Source organism: Oryctolagus cuniculus, chromosome 2 (genome assembly GCF_964237555.1).
Source record: "Oryctolagus cuniculus chromosome 2, mOryCun1.1, whole genome shotgun sequence".
Lineage (NCBI taxonomy): Eukaryota > Metazoa > Chordata > Mammalia > Lagomorpha > Leporidae > Oryctolagus > Oryctolagus cuniculus.
Genome location: NC_091433.1, coordinates 80,268,314 through 80,294,841, shown reverse-complemented (window position 1 = coordinate 80,294,841; position 26,528 = coordinate 80,268,314). Strand labels below are relative to the sequence as shown.

At 49.0% G+C, this 26,528-nt stretch overlaps 1 protein-coding gene and 1 long non-coding RNA gene across 2 annotated transcripts; both read left to right on the top strand.

Annotated features, from left to right (window-relative positions):
* Positions 1 to 5,134: 5,134 nt before the first annotated feature.
* On the top strand, positions 5,135 to 25,842 carry LOC127487721 (uncharacterized). Its single transcript, XR_007914802.2, has 3 exons — positions 5,135 to 5,246; positions 12,640 to 12,782; positions 25,687 to 25,842. It is a non-coding gene; the product is annotated as an uncharacterized lncRNA (long non-coding RNA).
* LOC100343607 (large ribosomal subunit protein uL3-like) lies at positions 11,141 to 12,434 on the top strand. The gene has a single exon (XM_051833831.2). It carries the CDS (start codon positions 11,167 to 11,169, stop codon positions 12,376 to 12,378), a length of 1,212 nt encoding a protein of 403 aa, XP_051689791.2. The 5' UTR covers positions 11,141 to 11,166; the 3' UTR covers positions 12,379 to 12,434.
* Positions 25,843 to 26,528: the final 686 nt, after the last annotated feature.

Below are 26,528 nucleotides of genomic sequence, written 5' to 3'. Positions count from 1 at the left end.
CTTTGGGAGAACACAGCCTTTATCAGACAGCCTAACCTGCTGGTACCTTCAGCTTCGACGTCTCAGTCTTTAGCACCATGAGAAAATAAACGCGGGTTCTTGATAAATCAGCCAGGCTGTGGCATTTTATTCTAACAGCATAAAACAGACTACAGTAGCTTGCATGATGTTTCTATTGGACAACATTGTTTTAGATGGTATAGTGAGATCTCACTGGCACCGCGGCTCACTAGGCTAATCCTCCGCCTTGCGGTGCCGGCATACTGGGTTCTAGTCCCGGTCGGGGTGCCGGATTCTGTCCCGGTTGCCCCTCTTCCAGGCCAGCTCTCTGTTGTGGCCCGGGAGTGCAGTGGAGGATGGCCCAAGTACTTGGGCCCTGCACCCCATGGGAGACCAGGAGAAGCACCTGGCTCCTGGCTCCGGATCAGCGCGATGCGCCGGCTGCAGTGCACCGGCCGCGGCGGCGATTGGAGGGTGAACCAAAGGCAAAGGAAGACCTTTCTCTCTGTCTCTCTCTCTCTCTCACTGTCAACTCTTCCTGTCAAAAATTAAAAAAAAATAAAATAAAAAAATAGATGGTATAGTGAGATCTGAAACCTGAACTACTATAACAATTTTTTTTTGCCTGTATATGAAGTCAGTTTAGGATGAAGGTGAAACTGAAGAAGGAGGTGGGGGTGGGGGGAGAGAGAAATCAGCTTTTTTTTTTTTTTAAGATTTATTTATTTGAAAGGCAAAGTTAGAGACAGAGACAGAGACAGACAGAGAGAGAGAGAGAGAAAGGTCTTCTACCCATTGGCTTACTCCCCAGATGGCCGCAGCTGTGCTAATCCAGGAGCCAGGAGCTTCTTCCGGGTCTCCCACATGGGTGCAGGGGTCCAAGGACTTGAGCCATTTTCCACTGCTTTCCCAGGTCATAGCAGAGAGCTGGATTGAAAGTGGAGCAGCCGGGACTCAAACCAGCGCCCATATGGGATGCCAGCACTTCAGGCAGTGGCTTTACCTGCTACGCCAAAGCGCCAGCCCTGAAATCATTTTCTTGATAATGTCACTGGGCCACAGATTCATCCAACCACCATCTTTCCAGTCTAAATTCTTACAGACTTTATCTTTCCTCTTTCCTTCATTCTTCTAATTCCAAGCTTCACAGCATATGCATCCTCTGCCCAGTGTCTCAAATATAAGTTTAAATAAATCTTGGAGCAATTACCAAGCCTTAAAACAACAACAACAACAACAACAAAAAACTAGTGCTTAAAAAAAATAAAAAAAATATACAAGTGGCACATGTTCGTTATCAATACAATAAAGCAAGAAGAAAATACCATAAACCTGCCACCCAGAGATCACCTCCGCTAATGTTTATTCTTCCCAACTTAAGCAAACATTGCATTCCGGAATGTGGAACTGAAATTGGGTTTCAGTCACAAAGTTCAGTAATCATGACATCATCCAGGAAGCCGCATCCAGCATGTGTTTGGCTCACGGCCGGGGATGGCTGGAGCACCGCAGAAGGCACGTGGGTCACCTCTCCCAGCGGCTGGCCCCTTCTCCCTATCCGCGTCCCCTCTGCTCAGTTCCCAGACTTCTGGGGACATGGGCCTCTCTCCTGAAACGGGGCCCCTGCTGGTTCCTTCTCACGGCACACACCCGCCATTTCCCGGAGGAAGGGGGCTTGGCGGCTTCCTGGGCCCTTCCTGGAGCCCCTCGGCTTCCGTCTGTTCTATGACGTCATAGAGCGCCATCCAAGCGCTCAGTGCACTAAGCAGTTGGTGGTTAGCATGAGCAGGAGCTGCTCTAGAAGTTTCCCACTGCTGTCTCCTCCTCCTCTTCCAGTGCCCTCAAATCTGTGTCCACTTGCGCTAGGATGTTTTGCTAAATTGTATAAGTTTTTTTTAAAACCTGGAGCAAACCACTGCCAGTAAAATTTCAGAAATCTCCCAGGCATAGAGCGAGAAGCTCACAATAACAGAGACAGCGTGAGGCCGAAAGCAAACCCCCCCCCCAGAGCTACCTCCTGGCCATTCTGGCTGGTGAGAAGTTGTCCAGGGGCCGGCGCTGCGGTGTAGTGGGTAGAGCTGCTGCCTGCAGCGCGGGCATCCCACATGGGCGCCGGTTCTAGTCCCGGCCGCTCCACTTCCAGTCCAGCTCTCTGCTATGGCCTGGGTAGGCAGAAGATGGCCCAAGTGCTTGGACCCCTGCCACCCATGTGGGAAACCTGGATGGAGCTGCGTCAGGCTCCTGGCTTCAGCCTGGCCCAGACCTGGCCATTGCAGCTATTGTGTGTGTGTGTGTGTGTTGAGGGGTGAATCAGCAAAAGAAAAATCTCCCCCCACCCCAAGTCTGTCAATATACTTAAAAAAAAGCATATTCTAAAAGAAGTTCAATTTATACAAAGACATTTTAAAGGTTCTATACTACAGTACTTAAATAATGGCAGTATTAGAAGTGAGATTTTTGCCAGTGTTTGATTGCATTATTGCCAGGAACACAGGACATCTTTAGTCTTGTAGCCCATATCTCCAAGGGACTTACATGCAGGGGAAAAACAGTCAAGACGGAGACAAAGCATGACTTCATTAACGAGGGCCATGTCCTCCATGTGGGAAGTGGGTGAAAGCATGTGGCTTCAGGACCAGAAGATGCAGTGGGACTTTGTGCTCTGTGACTTCTTGTATCTGAGGTGCCTTGGCCTCAAGATAACTGACCTGAGGGCTGGTGTGGTGGTGCAGTGGGTTAAGCCACCACCTGTGATACCAGCATCCCATATGGGTGCCAGTTCAGGTCCCAACTGCTCCGCTTCTGATCCAGCTCCCTGCTAATGCACCTGGGAAAAAAGTAGAAGATGACCCAAATCCTTTGGCTCCTGTAGGAAACATGGAGGAAGCTCCTGGCTCCTTGCTTGGAGCTGTTGTGGCCATTTGGGGAGTGAACCAGCAGATCTCTCTTTCTCAGTCCTTCCCCCACCCCCTTTCTCTGTCTCTCTCTTTCTCTAACTCTGCCTTTCAAATACATAAGTCTTTTTCTTATAAAGAAAAAAAAAAAAAGCTAATGGACTTGACCCCTGTAGGCACAGGGGAGCAAGAACAGAGACCTGACTATAGGCTCAGCTGCCCACAGAAACTGACCTTGACCCGTTCTGCCAAGTGTCTTGGGATGCAGGAGGCAGAACCCGTGTGTGATGCTGAGGGCTCTTGCCATGATGTTGCTGCCCCTGAAGGCTGAAATGACAGCTTCTAAAATGTTTCTAATGAACCAGCCATTTTCCCCACATTTGTGCAAAGGCAGGAAGGGTGCACAGTGGGCAGAAAGGTGAGTCTGAGGATGGATCTTCAAAGGTAGCACCTAGCCCAGAATCTCACATCTGGGCACGTACCAGCAGGTGTTGGCTACTGGCTTGACTCTGGTGGAGGAGTGAGAATCTTTGTCTTATGATGGAGTTAGCAAGTTGTATAAGAGTACTCCAGATAGCTCATGGAGGGGCAGCATTTAGCTCAGTGAGTGCCAGATCAGACTACCTGCACTTGACTCCCAGCTCTGGCTCTCAACTCCAGCTAATGCAGACCCTGGGAGGCAGTGGTGATGGCCCAAGTAACTGGGGTCCTGCCTGTTGTAGGCATTTATAGTGTGAACCAGTGGATGGGAGATCTGTCTGTCTGTCTGCCTCTCACATAAATTTATAAAGAAAGTTCATGGGAAATGGGATTAAAAGGTAAGTTTGCTTGGGTGCAAAGAATTTTGAAATTCATGCATAGTTTTTTTTTTTTTTTCACAATACACATTTTCCATGAGCTTTTTTGGAGACCCTTATAGGCATGGATTTCTCTTTCCATTTCATTTTCCATGAACTTTTGGAAGCACTCCCTTATGTTCATTTAGTACTTTTCTGAGTGCTTGCCATTTTTAGGGTGAGATTTTTCAGCTTTACCGCGGCGCAGAAGTGAAAAGCACTCATTGGAAACTGAATGTCCAGTGTTGCACTCCGATCTTTCCCTGAGCTGGTGAGTTGCGGTCTCACGGCGCTGGACAGTGCTGGAGAGCGCAGCTCACAGGGAGCCCCAGGGCCGCAAGGAAAAAGCGCTGACCCGGTACACGGTACAGCACAATGCGCTGCTGAGCCAGGGCAGGTGGTAGGTTAGGCGTGGTCAGCTTACAACGAGTTTGTCAGGACAGAGGCCTGTCACAAGCTGAGGAACACTTATAGCTCCTCCTTTTAAAGAGCTTGTATTTAAGGAGATGAGACATAAACACACAACAGTACCAATGAGGGGCCAGCGAGTTAACCTACCATCCGGGACACTGGCATCCCACAGAGCACTGTTTCAAGTCCTGGCTGCTCCACTTCCAATCCAGCTTCCTGCTAATGTGCCAGGGAAAGCAGTAGAAGATGGCCTGCACCCACATGGGAGACCTGGACAGAGTTTCAGGTTCATTGCTGCTATTTGGAGTTTACTAATGGGTGGAAGATCTCTCCTTCTCCCTCTCTCCATTTCTCCCTCCCTCACCCCCACTCCATCCCTCTAATTCTACCTTCCAAATAAATAAATCTTAATTTTTTTTTTTTTACAGGCAGAGTGGACAGTGAGAGAGAGAGACAGAAAGAAAGGACTTCCTTTGCCGTTGGTTCACCCTCCAATGTCCACCCCGGCCGGCGCGCTGTGGCTGGCGCACCGTGCTAATCCAAAGGCAGGAGCCAGGTGCTTCTCCTGGTCTCCCATGGGGTGCAGGACCCAAGCACCTGGGCCATCCTCCACTGCACTCCCGGCCACAGCAGAGAGTTGGCCTGGAAGAGGGGCAACTGGAATAGAATCTGGCGCCCCGACCGGGACTAGAACCCGGTGTGCCGGCACTGCTAGGCGGAGGATTAGTCTATTAAGCCGCAGCGCCGGCCTTAAATCTTAATTTTTTAAAAAATGTACCAATGAAGATTTCTATAAATATTGGAGGCAATAATAAAAGCTAGGAAGCAGCCAGTGGTTAATCGTCCAGCGCATTAGCAGGACAATACTTAGCTAAGGCTTTCCCAGGACAGATGACTCACAATCAGCTGGGCTGGCCAGCGGGAAGCCAGAGGAAACAGAATCCCACTGGATCTCACAAGACAGCTCTGTTAGAAAGCAGGAGAGGTGTGGGAGGGGAGGTTCCAAGAGGCATTGGCAAATAGGGGAAAGATCAAGGTCGCTGTCAGAGACAGTGAGCAGAATGGCTCCACCAGAACCCAGGGTTCATTAGCGGCATTCTGAAAGGTAATATTGGCAGGTGATGTTGGCATCAGAAGGAATCTGAATGGCAGGTTAAGGGATTCGGACCTCACTTATATGCACTGTGAAGTCACTTCAGGTTTCTCAGCAGAGTGATGACCCGAACAAAGTGGGATTAAATCGAATTCCTGGAAGGAAATGCTCAGAAATAATGATATAGTGGTGTTAGAATGCTAGGTATTTTTTTCCTGCTCCATTTTGCAAACATCCTGCAATGATTTAAATTTTATAATGCTAACTCATAGTTAACCTTTTCTTGCCAGGAAGTATGAAATTTTCTTTCTTTTTTTTTTGAAATAATGTATTTTTTAAAATTTATTTTATTTATTAGAAAGATTTACAGAGAGAAGTAGAGACAGAGAGAGAGAGAGAGAGAGAGGTCTTTCATCCGCTGGTTCACTCCCGAGATGGCCGCAACAGCCAGAGCTGCGCCAATCCGAAGCCAGGAGCCTCTTCTGGGTCTCCCACTTGGGTACAGGGGCCAAAGGACTTGAGCCATATTCTACTGCTTTCCCAGGTCACAACAGAGAGCCAGATGGGAAGTGGAGCAGCTGCTGAGACTAGACCGGTGCCCATATGGGATGCTGGTGCTGCAGGCCAGGGCATTAACCGGCTGCGCCACAGTGCCGGCCCCAGTAATTTTCTTCTCATATTCATGTGCTTCTCTCTATGCTATGTTTCCTCTTAAGAACCTTCTTGGGGCTGGCGCTGTGGAGCAGGGAGTTAAGCCTCCACTTGCTAAGCTACGTCCCATAGTGGAGTGTCCATTCAAGCCTTGGCTGCCTTGTTTATGATCCAACTTCTTGCTAATCTGCCTAGGAAGACAGCAGAAGGTGGACCAAGAAGTTGGACTCCTGCCACCCACATGGAACACCAGGATGAAGTTCCTGGCTCCTGGCTTTGGCCTGGATTGCAACTATTTGGGGAGTGAACCAGCTGATGGAAGATCTCTGCCTATCCCTCTCTGTTACTCTGCCTTTCAAATAAACAAATACATCTTTAGGGGAGGGCTTTGTGGCATATCAGGTAAAGCTGCTCCCTAGGACAAGGCTAGTATCTCAAATGGGGGCTGGTGTGTGTCGTGGCTGCTCCACTCTGGCTCCCTGCTAATGACCTAGGAAAAGCAGTGGAAGATGGCCAAGTGCTTGGATCCTTGCCACCTACGTGGGAGATGGATGAAGTGCCCGGCCATTGCAGCCATCTGGGGAGTGAACCAGGGGGTGAAGGATCCTTTCTCTGTCTCTCCCTTTCTCACTCTGTAACTCTCAGATTTATGTATGTGAGTGGCAGAGTTAGAGAGAGGGAGAAACAGAGAGAGAGGTCTTTCATCCGCTGGTTCACTCCCCAAAGGGCCACAATGTCTGGAACTGAGCAGATTCGAAGCCAGGAGCTTCTTCTGGGTCTCCCACATGGGTTCAGGGGCCCAAGCACCTGGTCCGTCTTCCATTCCTTTCCCAGACCATTAGCAGGGAGCTGGATTGGAAGTGGAGCAGCCAGGACTACAACCGGCACCCATATGGGATGTCGATGCTGCAGAGGCTTGCCCTACTGTGCTACAGTGTCAACTCCGTAAAGAAATCTTTTTTAAAAAAATAATAAAATACACGAGTGGAAGAAGGAGAGGGGAAGGTTCATGGGGTCATCCAAAATGTAAGTTGTTAACAGTATTTACGAATCTATGGTAAGATGTACACAGCAGCACTCTAATCATGTGTAAGAACACAGGTCAGTGGCATCAAATGCATTCACTGTTGTGCAACCCTCATCCCCACCCAGCTCCAGCACTTTCCATCATTCCAAACGGGAACACTGTGCCCCATCAAGCAGTATCTGCCGACCATGTGCAAGTCTCAAGTGCAGCTTATGAGAGTTATGAGAGGAAGGAAGAGGAAGGGTGGGGAGGGAAGTATCACTGTGTTCCTGAATCTGTACATATGAAATACATGAAGTGTATTTACCTCAAACTTTTAAAAACTGTGTAACACACACACATTGTGTCACATACACACAAAAGAAATGCAGCTTATGATATCTATGTTCCTTGAAGCAAGCAAGACATAGTAGAAAGGATACTCTCACTCCTGCACAGACCTAGAGTTCAATGTTGGCTGTCTCGCCTCATAAGCCACGTGATGTTAGGGATTCTGCTTCGGCTCTCTGAGCTTAAGTTTCTTTCTTTTTATTGTTATTATTTTAAGGATTTATTTATTGGAAAACGTGATGTGGCGTAGTGGGCTAAGCTTCCACCTGTAGCACTGGAATCCCATATGGGCACCAGTTGAGTTCTGGTTGCTTCTCTTCCGATCCAGCTCTCTGCTATGGACTGGAGAAGCAGTAGAAGATGGCCCAAGTTCTTGGGCCCCTGCACCCATGTGGGAGACCCAGAAGAGGCTCCTGGTTCCTGGCTTCGGATTGGCTCACTTCTGGCCATTGCAGCCATTTGGGGAGTAAACCAGCGGATGGAAGACCTCTCTCTCTCTGTCTCTCCCTCTTACTGTCTGTAACTCTAGCTCTCAAATAAAACTCTAAAAATAAAATTTTTTGAAGATTTATTTACTTATTTGAAAGGCAGAGTTATAGAGGGGCAGAGGCAGAGATAGAGAGGGAGAGAGGTCTTCCATCCGTTGGTTCACTCCCTAATTGGCCGCAATGGCCAGAGCTGAGCTGATCCAGAGCCAGGAGCCTGGAGTTTCTTCCAAGTCTCCCAAGTGGATATAGGGGCCCAAGCACTTGGGCCATCTTCTACTGCTTTTCCAGGCCATAGCAGAGAGCTGGATTGGAAGAGAAACAGCCGGGACTCGAACAGGTGCCCACATGGATGCAGGTGTGGCAGTCGGCAGCTTTACCTGCTATGCCATAGCACCAGCCCCAAGTTTGTTTCTTCACCTTCCCTTCCTGTCATGGGGTAAGGATCAAGGCAGGTGACACCTGGCCCACAGCAGGGACTCCAAGACGGTTGTCCCCGCTGCCTGTCCGTGGTCCCGTCTGCGGCCTCCTGGGTGATTCCAGGCTTCAGGGAAAGCCTTGAGCTGCTTCCTTCCTTTCTTCAGTGTCTTGTGAGGGCACCTGCCTCGGAACCCAATTTTTCTGTTTCCATGCTTGTTAGATGACAGAAGTTGGGGGAATGGCTGGATTTTATAGCAAAATCACCCGTTTTCCTACGCATGTTCTTCGCTGCTGAAAAGCGCATTGCCAAAAGACCCCAGTGGGTGTTTGGCGTTGACATTGCAAAGCCACCACACCCCTATGCTGACGACCCTGTGCCTACTGTCTGCAGATACTGCTAATATCCTCTGGGATAGAAGAGCCCCTGATTGAGAATCACCAAGGTAAAGACAGACCAGGGTGAGTCAGGAGGCGCGGAACCTCATCCCCCAGGATGTGGCCCTGGGGAGAGATGGGTCCAGCAGGTCCCCCCAGCCCTACAGCCCATCCAGGGCCTCCAGGCACCTGTACATTGTCCCCAGCACGTGCCTTATTGTCTGACACCGTAAAGGTTTACAGTCGATTCTGCCACAGCCCCCTGCTCAGGCTGCTGTCAGCGCTGCAGTGAGGGGCTTCTCGCTGCAGTGAGGGATGAGAAGGGAGGGCTGCCCCGAGCGTGGGGCTCACAGAGCCAGGGGTGGGCTGATGACCTGGCTGCCCTGAGAGTTCCAAGGCCCAGCTCAGGGGCTGGGGGCCCTGGGAACCCTGTGTTCCTGTCCGGATGTTCAATTGGAAGATCTGGGTTCTACTCCTGGCCTTGCCACCTGCCTCTGGGGTGAGCTCCCTCAGTCCTGGCTCGCTCCTCCCTAACTCAGCGTCAGTGATACCCACACCTTACTCGCTCAGTTGAGATGAAACACGCAGAGGCTCTTTTCAACCAAGTGTGTGGCAAGTCAGCCACCAGCAAGAGAAGTATCTGCACTTCCGCTGCAGGGCTCCTGGTGTGGCCGGAAATCGTACCAGAGAGACAGTCTCTGGGGTGAAGACATAGTCCAGAGCGCATCTGAAATCTGCGTCAGCTTCCTGGCGCTCTGGCCCCGCCTCCCTGGGCTTGCTACCATCAGCCATTCAGTCCCACCTGTACCAGCAGCCTGGCTGACCTGCCTGCGGGTTTCCTGGGGACAAAGTCCACGTGAGCTACAGACCATCTGGAGGAAGGCCAGTAAAATCTGGAATCCTGGAGCCTCCTGCTGGCCACTGCCTGCCCAGGCCATCGGGAGACTGTGGGCGGCTCTCAGTGGTTTTCCTTTGAATGTTGGGGATGCTAAGGAAATAAAACTGCCCATTTGTGAGTTACCACACACAGCATGAACTTCATGGTTTTGCCTGTGATCTCCGTGATTCTGAATAGTGAGAAATGGCTCTAACCTCACTTCTCCTTTTTCTATGTTTCCTATAGATGGTAAATTGCCACTTTAAATCCGTGTTCTTTTTAGGAAGTCAACAACAAAAATCTACTCTCTCTTATGGCTGGAGGTTTGTTTTTCCCCTTGCAGAAAACAAAGCTGCTTAACTATACCATTCACAGATTGCTGGAGGTGCCACATTCAGTATGAATATGTATTTATCTGAGTGAGTGAGTGAGAGAGAGAGAGAGATGTCATCCGCTGGTTCACTCCCCAAATTCCTGCGACAGTGGAGATTGGGCCAGGCTGGAGCCAAGAACCAGGAACTCAACCCGGGTCTCTCATAGGTGGCAGGGACCCAACTGTGTGGGCATCACCTACAATAGCAGGAAGCTGCAGGCAGGGGAGGGAACTGGGCATCAAATCCAGGCGCTCTGATTGAGGATGCAGACAACTAACCAGTGTCCTAACCAAAACAGGCCTAGAGTCCACCCTTAATTTTTTTAAGATTAATTTTTAAATTTAATTTTTGCTTCACTCCTGTTTGCTGCTGGGCCTGGAATTGTCAGAGTCCAAACCCTCTATGGTTCAATATCCCTAGAGACAAAATCTGCCTTCTCCTATGGTTTTCAACAAATTTTCTTTGGGATACTTCACTTCCAGTTGTAGCAAAAACAAATATTTTTTTACTTTTTAAAATTTTTATTTATTTATATTTTTGACAGGCAGAGTGGATAGTGAGAGAGAGAGACAGAAAGAAAGGTCTTCCTTTTTCTGTTGGTTCACCCCCCAAGTGGCCGCTATGGCTGGTGCGTTGTGGCCAGCGTTGCGCCGATCCGAAGCCAGGAGCCAGGTGCTTCCTCCTGGTCTCCCATGGGGTGCAGGGCCCAAGGACCTGGGCCATCCTCCACTGCACTCCCGGGCCACAGCAGAGAGCTGGACTGGAAGAGGAGCAACCGGGACTAGAACCCAAGGTGCCGGCGCCGCAGGTGGAAGATTAGCCTAGTGAGCTATGGCGCCAGCAAAAACAAATTCTTTACATCAGTCTGAAAGGGGTAGAAGCAGCAGCAGGATAGAAGACTGTACTGCTGGCTGTGACTCTTTCCTGGGGGCTTTTGAAGTCGTGGGTAAAAAATACTGGAAAAGACATCAACGAAACAAAGTGAAATGAAAAAGCAAGGAGTATCAAGTGAAATGAATCAGAAATCTTCTAACTTGAGGATGGTGCTTTGGCAATAATGGGTAAAGTCGCCACCTGCAGTGCCGGCATTCCACATGGGCGCCGGTTCTAGTCCTGGCTGCTCCACTTCCGATCCAGCTCTCTGCTATGGCCCGGGAAAGCAGTAGAAGATGGCCCAAGTCCTTGGGCCCCTGCACCCATGTGGGAGACCTGGAAGAAGCTGCTGGCTCCTGGCTTCGGATCAAGCAACCTAGCTCTGGCTATTACAACCATTCAGGGAGTGAACCATCAGATGGAAGATCTCTTTCTGTCTCTGCCTCTCCATAACTCTGCCTTTCAAATACATACATAAATCTAAAAAAAATCTTACTCTACCGGCTGGATAGGCGGCACGATGTCGCACAGGAAGTTCTCGGCGCCCAGGCACGGGTCCCTGGGCTTCCTGCCCCGGAAGCGCAGCAGCCGGCACCGCGGCAAGGTGAAGAGCTTCCCCAAGGACGACCCGAGCAAGCCCGTGCACCTCACCGCCTTCCTGGGCTACAAGGCCGGCATGACGCACATCGTGCGGGAGGTGGGCCGGCCGGGCTCCAAGGTGAACAAGAAGGAAGTGGTGGAGGCCGTGACCATCGTGGAGACCCCGCCCATGGTGGTCGTGGGCATCGTGGGCTACGTGGAGACCCCGCGGGGCCTCCGCACCTTCAAGACGGTGTTCGCCGAGCACATCAGTGACGAGTGCAAGAGGCGCTTCTACAAGAACTGGCACAAGTCGAAGAAGAAGGCCTTCACCAAGTACTGCAAGAAGTGGCAGGACGACGCGGGCAAGCGGCAGCTGGACAAGGACTTCAGCAGCATGAAGAAGTACTGCCAGGTCATCCGCGTGCTGGCACACACGCAGATGCGCCTGCTGCCCCTGCGGCAGAAGAAGGCGCACCTGATGGAGATCCAGGTGAACGGCGGCACCGTGGCCGAGAAGCTGGACTGGGCCCGGGAGCGCCTGGAGCAGCAGGTCCCGGTGAGCCAGGTGTTCGGCCAGGACGAGATGATCGACGTCATCGGCGTGACCAAGGGCAAGGGCTACAAAGGGGTCACCAGCCGCTGGCACACCAAGAAGCTGCCCCGCAAGACGCACCGAGGGCTGCGCAAGGTGGCCTGCATCGGGGCATGGCACCCGGCGCGCGTGGCCTTCTCTGTGGCACGGGCTGGGCAGAAAGGCTACCACCACCGCACGGAGATCAACAAGAAGATCTACAAGATTGGCCAGGGCTACCTGATCAAGGATGGCAAGCTGATCAAGAACAACGCCTCCACCGACTACGACCTGTCAGACAAGAGCATCAACCCCCTGGGTGGCTTCGTGCACTACGGGGAAGTGACCAACGACTTCGTCATGCTGAAAGGCTGCGTGGTGGGCACCAAGAAGCGGGTGCTGACCCTGCGCAAGTCCCTGCTGGTGCAGACCAAGTGGCGCGCCCTGGAGAAGATCGACCTCAAGTTCATTGACACCACCTCCAAGTTCGGCCACGGCCGCTTCCAGACGGTGGAGGAGAAGAAGGCGTTCATGGGACCACTTAAGAAGGACAGGATTGCAAAGGAGGAGGGGGCCTGAAGGGGCTTGGAGTGTGCTGCATTGCAATAAAGTGACTTTGCAGGAAAAAAAAAAAATCTTAAGTTAAAAATCAAGAATCCACAAATCAAATTTTTAAAACCACAAATCAATGCTGTTAGTTTTCATTGCGTTCACAAACTTTGCCCTATTTAACAAAAACATCTGCTTCCACGAACTCCTCCTTGTTCCTCAAATATTACACAATTCATTGTTCATCCCACTTAATACTTCACTCCCCAGTAATTTATTGATTCCCCGCAGGGTGCCTGGCAATCTGGAAAGGATTTGTCTCTGGCCTCCTTGACCTCTGCTCGCTCGATTGTTCAACAAACATTAGTTGAGAGCTTCACTCATACAGGCCATGTGGATCCAGGTGAGGACGAGCCATAGGAAACAGTACACAGGTAAGAGCTGCGGCAGGGAATTATGGATGAAATACGTGACTTCAGCTGGGGAACAAAGCTCCCACTGACAGCCTGACACTGCCACGGGCATTTGGGAGTGAACCAGAAGATAGGAGCGCTCTCTCGCTCACTGGTTCACTCTCTCCACCTCTCAAAAAGAAGACATTTGCAGTCTCCTCGGCCCATAGCACCTGACTCATTCATCGTGTCTTTTATAGTCAAACAAACAGCCCATTACATTTCCATCGAGATAAAAACATGGGTTGGAGTTCTATCTGAGTCACATCCTCTTTCCCACCTCGAGTCTTCCCAGAGGAGGTTGTGATATGGTGGGAGGGAGGTCACAGAATTTGAGCTGAAAACATTAGACTTGGCCACTGTTTAGTTGCGATGGACCATAGACAATTCACTGACCTCTGTGGCCTTGTATTCTTCAACAGACGCAGGGGACGACTGGAACAGCCCTGTGTCTGTGTTAGCAATGATGTGTAAATGGTACGCGTTGCCCTTGGTAGCCTCTTCTCACCTTGACTCCAGGCTTGACTGTGTGACTCGCTTGGCTCATAGACGTTAACTGCGAGCCAGCCGGAGGCCCCTAAGCCTCTGTACACTGGCACCCAGCCGCCGCGTAAAGCAGCTCAGATATGAGGAGAGAGGCTCCACCCTCCAGGCTTCCCTAGCAAGCGAGACCACCTCAGGTTTTCTGGCTCCAGCCAACCTACCAGCTGAGTCAGTGCAGGCAAGACCAACGCAAGAACCATCCAGTTCAGCCACAAGGTCGTGAGAAACAATAATTTGTTGTTTGACACCACTAAGTTTTGGCATGCTTGCCTAGCATAGTGGGTATAAGCCATTATGGGACCAGCACTGTGGCATTAGTGGGTGAAGCTGCCACCTGTGATGCCGGCATGGCATATGGGTGCAGGTTCGTGTCCTGGCTGCTCCACTTCCAATCCAGCTCCCTGCTAATGGCCTGGGAAATGCAGCAGAAGATGGCCCAAGTGTTTGCGTCCCTGCTATCCACACGAGAGACCCGGATGAAGTTCCCAGCTCCTGGCTTCAGCCTACTCCGCCCTGGCCACGGTGGCCATCTGAGGAGTGAACCTGTGGATGGACGATCTCTCTCTGTCTCCCCCTCTGATTTTTCAAATAAATCAAACTTTTTAAAAAAATTATGCAAAAATGGAATTAAAAGATAAGTTTATTTTAGTGCAAAACACTTTCCATGAACTTTTTGAAGACCACTTGCATTACGTTGTCTATTTCTACTTCAGTTTTTGCCCCATCTGCTTTGGAATTCTGTTATTCGGTGCAAATATGTTTTTTTAAATTATAAGTGTTCTTTCACATTTTAAAATTTAACAATTTTTAGTATTTTGTCATACCCACTTCAAATGTAGACATTATATACGTATATACACACACTATTTTTTCCTTGAAAACAGGTATTAATCTCAAAAAAATTTTTATATATTTTATAATTTATATATATGGATATATAATTATATAAATAATTTATAATTTAAATATAATTTATATACTTATACTTCTTTTATATATTTATAGATTTTATGATTTACATATTTATAGTATATATTTATATGTTATTTATATTTAGGTATTAATACCTAAAAATAGGTATTAATGTCTCAAAATCAGGGAGTCATTAAAATGATAATGTGGGGAAAGCTGGGTGTATTGTCATTTACATGATATGATTACATGGTATGATACAACATCTACACAATTTTATACTCTCTCCGTATATTACCTAGTTATATTTTCCTGATGGCTTGGCCCTTTATCATATCCTTCTTCATCTGTAGAAACAATTTTTGTCTCCATGTCTATTTTGTCTGATCTCTGTATCACGACACCAGCTCACTGGGAGCATTTGTTTACATGATATATTGTTTGCTGCTCTTTTACTTATGTCTCTGAATCTAAAGTCAGTCTCTTGTAGACAGCATGTAGTCGAACCATGTCTTTTGACCCCTCTGCCAATCTCTTCCTTTTGTCTGGGATGTCTAGTCAGTTTACATTTTAATGTAAATACTAAGGTGCAGTTGACATATGTGATTTTGCTGCTTTTCTATATATATATATATATATATTTTTTTTTTTTTTTTGAGAGGTAGAGTGGACAGTGAGAGAGAGAGAGAGAAAGGTCTTCCTTTTGCCGTTGGTTCACCCTCCAATGGCCGCCGCGGCCAGCTCACCGAGCTGATCCAAAGCTGGGAGCCGGGTACTTACCCTGGTCTCCCATGGGGTGCAGGGCCCAAGCACCTGGGCCATCCTCCACTACACCCCTGGGCCACAGCAGAGAGCTGGCCTGGAAGAGGGGCAACTGGGACAGAATCTGGCGCCCCGACCAGGACTAGAACCCGGTGTGCTGGCACCACAAGGCAGAGGATTAGCCTAGTGAGCCGCGGTGCTGGCCCATCTTCTTTATTATTGACTTCTTTTGTGTTAAGCATATATTTTTTGAAGGCTGGCACTTTGGTGTAGTGGGTTAAGCCTCCAACTGTGCTGCTGGTTTCCCATATGGGCACCAGTTCTAGTCCAGGCTGCTCTTCTTCCAATCCAGCTCTCTGCTATGGCCTAAGTGCTTGGGCCCCTACAACCATATGGGAGACCCGGAAGAAGCTCCTGCCTTCAGATCAGCAAAGCTCCAGCTTTTGCAGCCATTTGGGGAATGAACCAAAGGATGGAAGACCTCTCTCTCTCTGTCTCTCCCTCTCTGTAACTCTACCTCTCAAGTAAATAAATATTTTAAATATATATATATTATTGCATACAATTTTAATACTCCTGCCATTTATTTTACTTTATATTGTTTAATTATTTTACTTGTTGCCCTGGGGATTACGATCAACACTTTAACAAAACTCTAGCTGTGGTATAGTGGGTGAAGCCATTTCCTGTGATGCCAGCATCCTGAATGGGCGCCCCTTCGTGTCACAGCTGTTCTACTTCCAACCAGCTCCTTGCTAATGGCCTGGGGAAAGCAGTGCAAAATGGCCCAAGTGCTTGGTTCCTGGCCACCCATGTGGGAGACCCAGATGAAGCTCCTGGCTTCAGCCTAGCCCAGCTCTCACCATTGTGGCCATTTGGGGAATAAACCAGCAGATGGGCCACCTCTCTCTGTGGCCCTCTCTCTTTGTAACAGTTTCATCATAAATAAATCTTTTTTAAAAATCTAGTTTTAATTAATACCAATCTGTTTTCAGTAGCATGCAAAAACCCTGCTTTTGTAGAGCTCTATTACCCCCCTCCCCGTTAGTTTCTGTTATTGTGGTCATACCAAAAAAGCTCAGTATAGCTTTGTAATTACTGTTTATGTAGTTGCCTTTTATTTATTTTTATTTATTTTTTTGACAGGCAGAGTGGACAGTGAGAGAGAGAGACACAGAGAAAGGTCTTCCTTTGCCGTTGGTTCACCCTCCAATGGCCGCCCCAGCTGGCGTGCTGCGGCTGGCGCACCGCGCTGATCCGAAGGCAGGAGCCAGCAGCCAGGTGCTTCTCCTGGTCTCCCATGGGGTGCAGGGCCCAAGGAATTGGGCCATCCTCCACTGCACTCCCTGGCCACAGCAGAGAGCTGGCCTAGAAGAGGGGCAACCGGGACAGAATCCGGCGCCCCGACCAGGACTAGAACCCGGTGTGCCGGTGCCGCAGGTGGAGGATTAGCCTAGTGAGCCGTGGCACGGGCATATATATATATATCTTTACTGGAGTTCTCTTCACATGCACTTGGCCTTCTAAATTTCTGTGAGCATGTCAGAGTCTTTACTGTCTAATTACCTATGGACATCTGATTCCTCAGCTTTCCTCTGGAAGTCTTGGTGAGCCTCTTCTTTACCCCAACTGTTACTGCAGCCTCAGGCAGCCATGATACTAAGCCATTGCTGCTGATTGTTGTTGACAGTCCAGGAAAAATACTAGTCATATCGATTAATCTGAGTCAAGAGATTTGCTCTGTGTGTGGTGGTTTCAGGGAGCTGCCAGAGAAGCCAGATAAAGACCGTTCTGAGACACCTCCTGATCTCCGCTTACTACTGTGCTGCTGGTTACCATAAGTACAGTAGTGTAAAGGTTTGGGTTTTTAAGAGTTCTGTGGAGCTAAGAACAGCAAATAGGACAAGGGCAAGTTAAAGCAGGGCCAGTGCTATGGCGTAGCAGCTAAGGCTGCCTCCTGAGATACCAGCATCCCACATGGGCATCAGTTCAGTTCCTGATCCAGCTCCCTGCAAATGCACCTGGGAAAGCAGAGGAAGATGGCTCAAGTGCCTGGGCTCATGCACCCACATGGGAGACCAGAAGCAGCTCCTGGCTTCGGACTGGCCCTGCTCCAGCCATTGTGGCCATTTGGGGAGTGAACCAGCAGGCTGAAGATCTGTCTTTCTCTCTCTCTCTCTCTCAACTCTGCCTTTCAAATAAATCAATGTTTGGGAAAATAGTTATTAAAAAAAATATTGTGAATCACCAAGATTTGAATACATGTTCTTGGGATTGTCACAAGATTTTGTTTAATTTCCAAAGTTGTGTCTAAGTTGATTTTGACAATTCTCCGCAGTTTCCTCTTTACGGAGGAGTGGTGCTTTGGTGGGCCTTACTCTACCAATTTATCAGTTGACTAATCTAATGTCACCCCAGTCTCCTAAGGGTCAGCTAGCCTCACTTTGTGGAGAAGTCCACACAGGCCCATTCCATTTCAAAGAGGCAATGGGTCCACCCCTTGGCAGAGATGTGCTAAGGCTCTGGAAGAATATGTGGGGTGAGAAATGTTTTCCTGTTGCCATTAATAGACAGTATCTCGTGGGGTGGACATTGTGGCACAGTGAGCTGAGCCGCCTCCTGCGATGCCAGCATCCCATGTAGGAGCACCAGTTCCAGTCCTGACCGCTCTGCTTCTGATCCAGCTCCCTGCTAACGCACCTGGGAAAGCAGCCGATGACCCAAGTCCTTGAGCCTCTGCCACCCACGTGGGAGACCTGAATGGAACTCTAGGTTCTTGCCTTCGACCTGAAACAGCCCCAGTCATTGCTGTCATCTGGGGAGTGAACAATTGGGTAAACATCTCTCTCTCTCTCTCTCTCTCTCCTCTTTAGATAAAAATACATAGATTAAAAAAAAAAGCAAATATAATGTACCACATTTACCATTTTGGAAAAATCAAGCCACTCACAGCAAGACTGTTTGTAATATTCCAGTAACCCGTTCAACACACTTGTATCAGTCTACATTTGTACCTTTCACATTTTTGGAGATGATTTTTCTTTATATAAGCCTAAAGTACTTGGTTAGATTTTCTGCAGTTGTAGCGGCCAAGCAGTTTTAAAATTAAACTACTTTTTATGAATTATTTATTTCATTTCCCTTTTATATTACAATTAGGGCCTTGCTTTTATTTTCTGCTTTAAATTGATTAACTCTACAATTTTTTATTAAGGTATAATTTTTTTTGACAGGCAGAGTGGATAGTGAGAGAGAGAGAGACAGAGAGAAAGGTCTTCCTTTGCCATTGGTTCACCCTCCAATGGCTGCCGCAGCCGGTGCGCTGTGGCCGGCGCACCGCACTGATCTGAAGCCAGGAGCCAGGTGCTCATCCTGGTCTCCCATGGGGTGCAGGGCCCAAGCACTTGGGCCATCCTCCACTGCACTCCCTGGCCACAGCAGAGAGCTGGCCTGGAAGAGGGGCAACCAGGACAGAATCCCGTGCTCCGACCGGGACTAGAACCCGGTGTGCCGGCGCCGCAAGGCGGAGGATTAGCCTGTTGAGCCACGGCGCCGGCCTAAGGTATAATGTTTATATGGCAAAGTATCCACATCTTCAGTGTGCAGTTTAGGAATTCTTTTTGAAGTCACAGGACTCATCTATTCTCTCTCACTCTATCACCCAGGAACTGTTTGGTTGGGTGGTTCTGGCCCACAGCCTCTCAGCTGGCAGCCAGGGGCTGGAGGGTTGGCTTTCAATGTGGCAAACTGGAGCTCACTGGTGACTGGAGGCCTTAGTTCCTCTCCCCGTGGGCCTCTCCCTGAAGTTGCTTTCGGTTCCTGACAATATGATGGATAGATTCCCAGAGATCAAATGATCCAAGAGACCAAGGTATAATATGTAATACCATTTATGATCTAGCCTGAAAACCACATAGCATCATTTCCACGGGGTTCTTTCAGCCACATAGGACCAAAGTCTTGATTCAGTGTGGAAGGGGACCACCCAGGGTCACAAATCATGAATACCAGGAGGCAGGGATGGCCCGTGGGTGCATCCTGCTCCCAGTTGCACAGCTGTGCATGTGTCACCCCACCCCTGGGCTTCCTCTGTCTTCAGTGTGCATTGATGTTTTCCATACCCTTGGCTCCTCAAGGCTGAGCCTTCCTCAATATCTCTGAGTTTTGAGAATACTGTTAACAATTAGCCAACCAACAACCCCCACCCATGGCTCCAAGGCTCATCACTTATTTCTCTGAGGATTTCCGACAGACAGGGATGTGTTAAAGACACAGGACATCATCTGTCAAGTTTTGGCAGGCAACATGGAAATGTGGCTTTTTAAAAAGAGAAATATGTTGATTTATTCTGAAATAATTACAATTACTAATAGTATGCGTGCCTGTTGGGCACTACACAGTTCCTCAAGCTATGAAAGCTATTATACATTGTCATCCACATTTCCTGCTTCATGGTGATTCTCACACCATCTCTACTTTTCACTTTTAAATAAAAGGAGAAACTGATGAACACTTGTTTTCAATTTTGTCCAATTACTAACCATATCCCGAAGACTCTCACACACGGATACCCTTGTCCACGTGTGGAACTGTTCTCAATGGCATGCATTGGGACTGGAATGTTCGCTCCCCATGCACCTGCATGTCCAGGCTTGCCAGTAATGGAGTTGTTCTCTATGGTGGTTGGCCTGACTTATTCTCCTAACAGTGTCTGTGGATTTCCCTTTTCTCCACTTCCTTGCCAAATTGAGTATTAAACTTCTCTGCCAAGCTGATGGGTTTGAAGTGATTCTTTCTTAAAAATTGTAGTAAAATGAACATAACATGAAACTTATCTGCATCTCATTTGGAAAAAGAAAAAAAAGATCCACTTCATTTACTTGAGAGGCAGAATTAGAGAGAAATTGATCTTCCACCTACTGTTTCATGCCCCAAATGATGGCAGTGGCCAGGGGTCAAGCCAGGCTGAAGCCAGAAACTCCATCCAGGTCTCCTACATGGGTGTCAGGGGCCCAAGGACCCACTGCTTTCCCAGGTGCACCAGCAAGTAACTTTATCAGAAGTGGAGCAGGTGGGACTCAAACCAGCACTCATGGAGAATGGCACCATCGGAAGCAGTGGCTTAACTCACTGTACGATACCAGCCCCACATCTCACTGGTAATTGAAATTTCGATGGAGATAACTGTAGATTCATATGCAGTTATAAAAGCAAATGTATAGATTCTTTATCCAATGAATTGTTACATGAGAACGCAGCCTGGTAACCACCACCCGCACCAACATACAGACATTTTCAGCACCCCAGAAGGTTCCCTTGTGTCCTCTCTTGCTCAAATCCCTTTCAAGGACAAATAAAATTTATTTTAAATGTTTATTGCAGGATACCAATAAAGACAGCATATTTACTCTAAAAGAGGAGGTGAAAGTATGAGTAGGTAGTGGCAGTTAAGAAGTTACTATAGGGGTTGGTATTGTGGCGTAGTGGGTAAAGCCTCCATTTGTAACACTGGCAGCCCTCACGGGCACTGGTGCGAAACCCAGCTGTTTCACTTCTGATCCAGCTCCCTGCCAATGCGCTGGGACAGCAGCAGCAGATGGCCCAAGTGCTTGGGCCCCTGCACCCCCGCAGGAGACCTGAATGGAGTTCCAGGGTCCTGGCTGTGGCTTGGCCCAGCCTTGGCTGTTGCAGCCGTTTGGAGAGTGAACCATCAGATGGAAGATCTGTCTCTCCCTCTCTCTGTAACTTTGTCTTTCAAATAAACAAATGGTTTACCAAAAAAAAAAAAAAAAAAAGATATTATCAGATGATATCCAGTGTGTTCAGGATGGTATGGTCATAGACAAAATATGCTAACATAATAACTTATGAAGGAAAAGACGAGAGCTTGAACGTTGATATGTAGAGAAGTAAACAGACCCAAGGTATATGATAGAGATAAAATCAGTGCTATTTAGGCACAGGCTGGATGTGGGATGAGGGATGAGGGATTGGTTAAGAATGACATCTAGGTTTGCAGCTTGTGCTACTTGACAGATAGCACTGCCATTTTAAAGGGAAGGTCTAGAGTTCAGTATTCAAAACGTTTGGTTCGTGATGCCTTGTGGGTGGACAGATGATGATATGTCATTCTGGCAGTTGAATATAGGGTCTGGGCTGGAGAAATAAATGAGTCACCCACCGACAGGGAATGCCAGCAGCCTTGGCCATGGAGGAGGTGGTGTAGGAGAGAGGAGAGAGCGGGACAGAGTGTTTCTGGAACCTTCTGCAGATCGACCGTTATTTTAGTATTTTAGTAGCTGAGCAGAAGAGAAAGGGTTTGCAGAGGGATAGGCAAGAGCCCAGGGTGGTATGAGGAAGGCGTGGCAGCCAAGTGGGGAATGCCATAGGGGAAAAGTTAACCTAGTTCACCTCGCTGAGGGGAAAGAAACACTTGCTGCCATTGACATGGAGAGTCTGTGGTGTCTGAGTGAGTCAGCGCTGAGACGGGCAGACAGCAGGTACAGATCATTCTTTGCAGAGAGGATACTGGCAGAGACCACATGTTGATGGGACGTCTGTTGTTTTGTTGCTATTGGAAATGACTTGTGTGCATTATGGACTCAACAGAAGGAAACAGGAGAGCTGGGGATTGACAACAGGAGAATGAAGGCGTGACAGGCAGTCAGGAATGGCAGAGGGAGGGTAGATTTTTAATATATATTTATTTTACTTGAAAGTCAGAGTTACACAGAGAGAGGAAAGGAGGCAGAGAGAGAGAGAGAGAAAGAGAGAGGTCTTCCATCCACTGATTCACTCCCCAATTGACCACAATGGCCAGAGCTGTGCCGATCCGAAGCCAGGAGCCAGGAGCTTCCTCCAGGTCTCCCACGTGGGTGCAGGAGCCCAAGGACCTGGGCCATCCTCTACTGCTTTCCCAGGCCACAGCAGAGAGCTGGATCAGAAGTGGAGCAGCCAGGACTCGAACCGGTGCCCATATGGGATGCTGGCACTTCAGACCTCTTGTTGCTGTGATAGGTATAGCTTCCATGGTCTCACGTGGAATGCCACCATAGTCGTGACATTGCTGTTTCAACCAGAAGGAACAAGGAGCAGGGGAAGATGTGGCAAAGGGTGTACCCCAGCTATGTTTTATGGAGGCTTCCTAGGAGCTGTCACAAGTCATTCTTGCTTTCATCTCGCCAGTCAGAACTGAACCGTACAGCCTCACCTAGCAGTAAAGGAGTCTGACACATGTCAGCTTCATTCTAGTCAGCAACATTCCAAATGGAAAACGTGGGGGAAGGGGATCTAACTATCAAGGAAGGAGGAAAGAACAGAGATTGGGGATAACTAGCCATCTTTTCCAAACAGATAAAGAAAAAGGCAAACAAAGGGCAGAAATGCAGCCAGAGACCTGGGGCAGCCGAGGGCAAAGTCACCTCCAGCTGGAGTGGCCCGGAAAAGCTTCACGAAGGAGTTCAGCTGTGGTTCTTTGCATGAAAATGACAAAGCACCTTGGAGCTGACAGGGAGTTGTCCCTCCATAATCCACTCTCTCTTCTTCCCATAAAATAGCTTCTGCTGGAGACATAGCTGTCCAGCTAAGGGCCATGCTTCCCAAACTCTCTTGCAGCTAGGTGTGGTTATTTTTGATTTCTAGCTAATGAGCTGTGAGCAGAGTGGTGTGTACTGTGGTGGAATGAGGAGGTGAAAAGGTCAGGCCAAGATGGCCGCTGACAACAGAAACTGCCTGGCAACAGGTCGTGATTGGATGGCTTCAGAAACTACATGACAACAGAGCCTGACTGACAACAGGCTGTGATTGGATGGCTTCAGAAACTGCCTAGCAATGGAGCCTGACTGGCAACAGGCTGTGATTGGATGACTTTGGAAACTGCCTGGCAACAGGCTGTGATTGGTTAGGGCATAGACCGCCCCTTGACCAGACTGGCTGCCTTGGCTATATAAGCAGCTGTAGCAACTGAAATAAAGGAGTCTGCAGGCTGCTCACCTCAGGCCTGCTTTCATCCGACTCCTGGTGTCTGTGTGGTGACTCCATGCCTCTTGCCCCCACCACGCTCCTCCTCTCAGAATGAATCCTCTCAGAACTCCAACAGTGTACTATGTCTGAGTCTTGCCCTTTCAAATATTATTTGCGAGGCAGAAATACAGGGAGAGAAAGAGAGACAGAGAGAGCTCTCATCTGGTGGTTCACTCTCCAAAGGCTAGGATGGCCACTGAAGCTGGGAGATGGAACTCAGTCCAGATCTCCACATGTGTGGCAGGGACCCAACCACTTGAGCCATCATCCACTGCCTCCCAGGGTCTGCCTTGATGGAAACATAAATAAGGAGCAGAGCCAGGACTCAGACCAGGTCTTCCAGCATGGACCATCCCAACCAGTATCCTAATCACTTACGACAGATGACCACCGCTTGCCCTTTTAAATCTAGACATATGCTTCCGGCATGTATAGGTGGTGCCAGGAGCCAGCTTTGGTCTTGCAAAGAGAACCAAACTCAAGGAGGAGGTGGATGGATGACTGAGAAAACAGAAAAGCCTGGTTCCCTGGGTGTTCCAGTGTGCAGAGCGGCTGGCATCCCTGGATTGCTTGCCCATAGAGAGAAGCTGTGTCTGAACGAATTTGGGCATTTTTGCTACAGCATTAGCGTCAGCTTAGCCTACGCTAAAAATGAACTTACTGCTCAAGCTATTTTAAGGAACAAAAGAGGGGAGATATTATTTGGAGGATACTGGGGGACCCAACTACCAGAGTGCCCCCCTTACCTCCAGGAGACATGTTCCAAGAGCTTCCATAGATCCCTAGAACACGGATAGCACCCAACCCCATCTATACCATGTCTTTTTCCCAAACATGTACACTTAGGATAAAGTTTAATTTATAAATCAAGCACAATGAGGGATTAACAAGAAATGCTATAGGACATTATAACAACATACTGTAATAAGTTATTTCAAACTAATATTTCTGGAAGTTTCCATTTAGTATTCTTGGGTTGTAGTTGACTGTAGGTAATTGAACCATGGCAAGTGAGATTGTGGGTAAGGTGGGGAATGACCGTGGTGGAACGTGGGAACTGGAACTAGGAACTGGGGCCTGGGCAGAAGTCCATGAACACCTCCTCTGCATTGCTCTGCACATCTGCTCCAGCCTTCCACCCCCTGCACCCCCTCTGTCTGTGCATTCAGACGGCTCTTAGGGTCGCCCCAAGTTTCTAAGGCATTCACCATAGTTCTAGAAATAGATAACCACTGATTTATCATAAAAATACGTTTATATTGGTTTTATTTGAAAGTCAGGGAGAGAGGCAGATCGTCTATCAACTAATTTGATCTCTAAGTACCAGCAACAGCCAGGGCTGGGCCAGGCCAGAGCCGAGAGCCTGGAACTCAACTTGGGTTTCCCACACTTGAGCGATTAGCACCGCCTCCCAGGACATGCTTTAGCAAGAAGCTGGATTGGAAACAGAGAAGCCGGGACATGAACCAGGCACTCCAGTGTGGGATGCAGTTGTCCCCAGAAGCAGTTTGACCCACTGCCCCAAACACCTGCCCAGGGACTGCGGCTTCAACCTCACTTTCAAGTGCCTGACCGGAAGGATGTGGTTGGCCTGTCCTGGGCTAGTTGTTTCTCTCTGGACCTGCCAGCTGGCTATGAGTGAGAGGAGTCAGCCCACACGGAGTGACAGAGTTTGTGCACATGGGTGTGGACTGTAGGCTAGGAAGGTGCCCCCAGGTCTACACTTTGCAGGGTCAAGCCCAGTTCTTTAGTTTGATACATAAGGCCGTGCACACACTGCCTCCACTCTACCTCTCCAGCTCCTCTCCTGCCTTGTTTCCTGCTCTGTGATGGATGCCTTGTCCCCAGCATGGCCACAGGCCTCTGAGTACACCACCCACACTCTGCAGAGTTCTCCTCCCTCTCTCACCTGCCTTGCTTCTGCTCATGTTTCAAGAACCCACCCAGATGTCATGGTAGAACAGGGCGATTGTTTCATGGTACTGGAAACTCATCATCTCGGCTGTCATTGGCAATGTCCTGGTCTTCGCTGAGGGGCAGTCATGTGTGTATCATGAATACAAAACATGTGTGGTCAACTGCTACCGGAAATTCCATTTATCAGAAAGCTGTCTGGACTGGCATTTCTATACTGTGACTGTGCCATTGATACCAAGTGCCATCAGTTAAGAATAATGCTACATAGGCTCCCGTCCTGGCTGCCCCGCTTCCCATCCAGCTCTCTGCTGTGGCCTGGGAAAGCAGGAGAAGATGGCCCAAGTCCTTGGGCCCCTGCACCCTCATTGGAGACCCTGAAGAAGCTCCTGGCTTCAGATCGGCACAGCTCTCGCAGTTGTGACCACCTGGGGAGTGAACCAGCCGATGAAAGCCTGCCCCTCATTCCCCCTCCCTCCCTCCCCTCTGTGTAACTCTTTCAAATAAGTCTTTAAAAAAAATGCTAGGTTGTAGAGGGGGGAAGGGTAGGGGGGCATCCTTCTTGTCCAGGCTGCCAGTTGCCCCATGTTACTAGCTCAGCACACCACAGCTGAGCATAAGATGACATTTCCCAGCCTCCCTTGCAGCCAGCTGTGGCCATGTGACTAGGTCTGTGCCACAGATGTGGGTAGGAGATGGCTTGCACTGCATTTTCTCTCTTCCCCTTCCCCAGGCTAAAGCATGGAACGGTCATGACCCCACTTTGACCATGCAGCTGAGGACAACATCCTAGGAACCATGATGCAACAGGATGAGGAGGAAGCCACAGCCCAGCTGACCCCACAGGGCTGCGCAGCACCGCCAGTCTGACCACTTGCTTCTGCTCTTTCTTGAGAAATAAATTCAGTGTATCTTTAAGTCTCTGTCTCTCTCTCACAAACACACAGGGCAGGGAAGCGCTAATGCTGTGGTGTAGCAGGCTAAGTTACACCTGCAGTGTCGGCATCCCATATGGGCACCAGTTTGAGTCCTGGCTGCTCTGCTCCCGATCCAGCTCCCTGCTAATGTGCCTGGGAAGCAGTGGAAGATGATCCAAGTCCTTGGTTCCCTGCACCCACATGGAAGACCTGGAAGAAGCTCCTGGCTCCTGGCTCTGGCCTAGCCCAGCCCTGGCCACTGGGGCAGTGAATCTGCCGATGGAAATCTCTGTCTCTCTCCCTCTTTCAAATACATAAAATATTTAAAAGGTGGTCGGGGGGGGATCATAGCAGCTCAGCTCTCCCTCGGGCGCAGCAGGCAGATATGAAAGCTCTTGTCATTTTTTTATCTCCAGTCCTCCAGTGTAACACATTACAAATATGAATGTTCAATAAACTCCACTGATCGAATGGACGTTTGAATTGGTAAGATATAAGCCCATAAAAAGCGAGTTGGGGCCGGCGCCACGGCTCACTAGGCTAATCCTCTGCCTTGCAGCGCCGGCACACCGGGTTCTAGTTCCGGTCGGGGCGCCGGATTCTGTCCTGGTTGCCCCTCTTCCAGGCCAGCTCTCTGCTGTGGCCAGGGAGTGCAGTG

Coding starts and splice junctions, on each gene's coding strand:
- LOC100343607 (XM_051833831.2), top strand. CDS start 11,167: ATGTCGCACAGGAAGTTCTCGGCGCCCAGGCACGGGTCCCTGGGCTTC.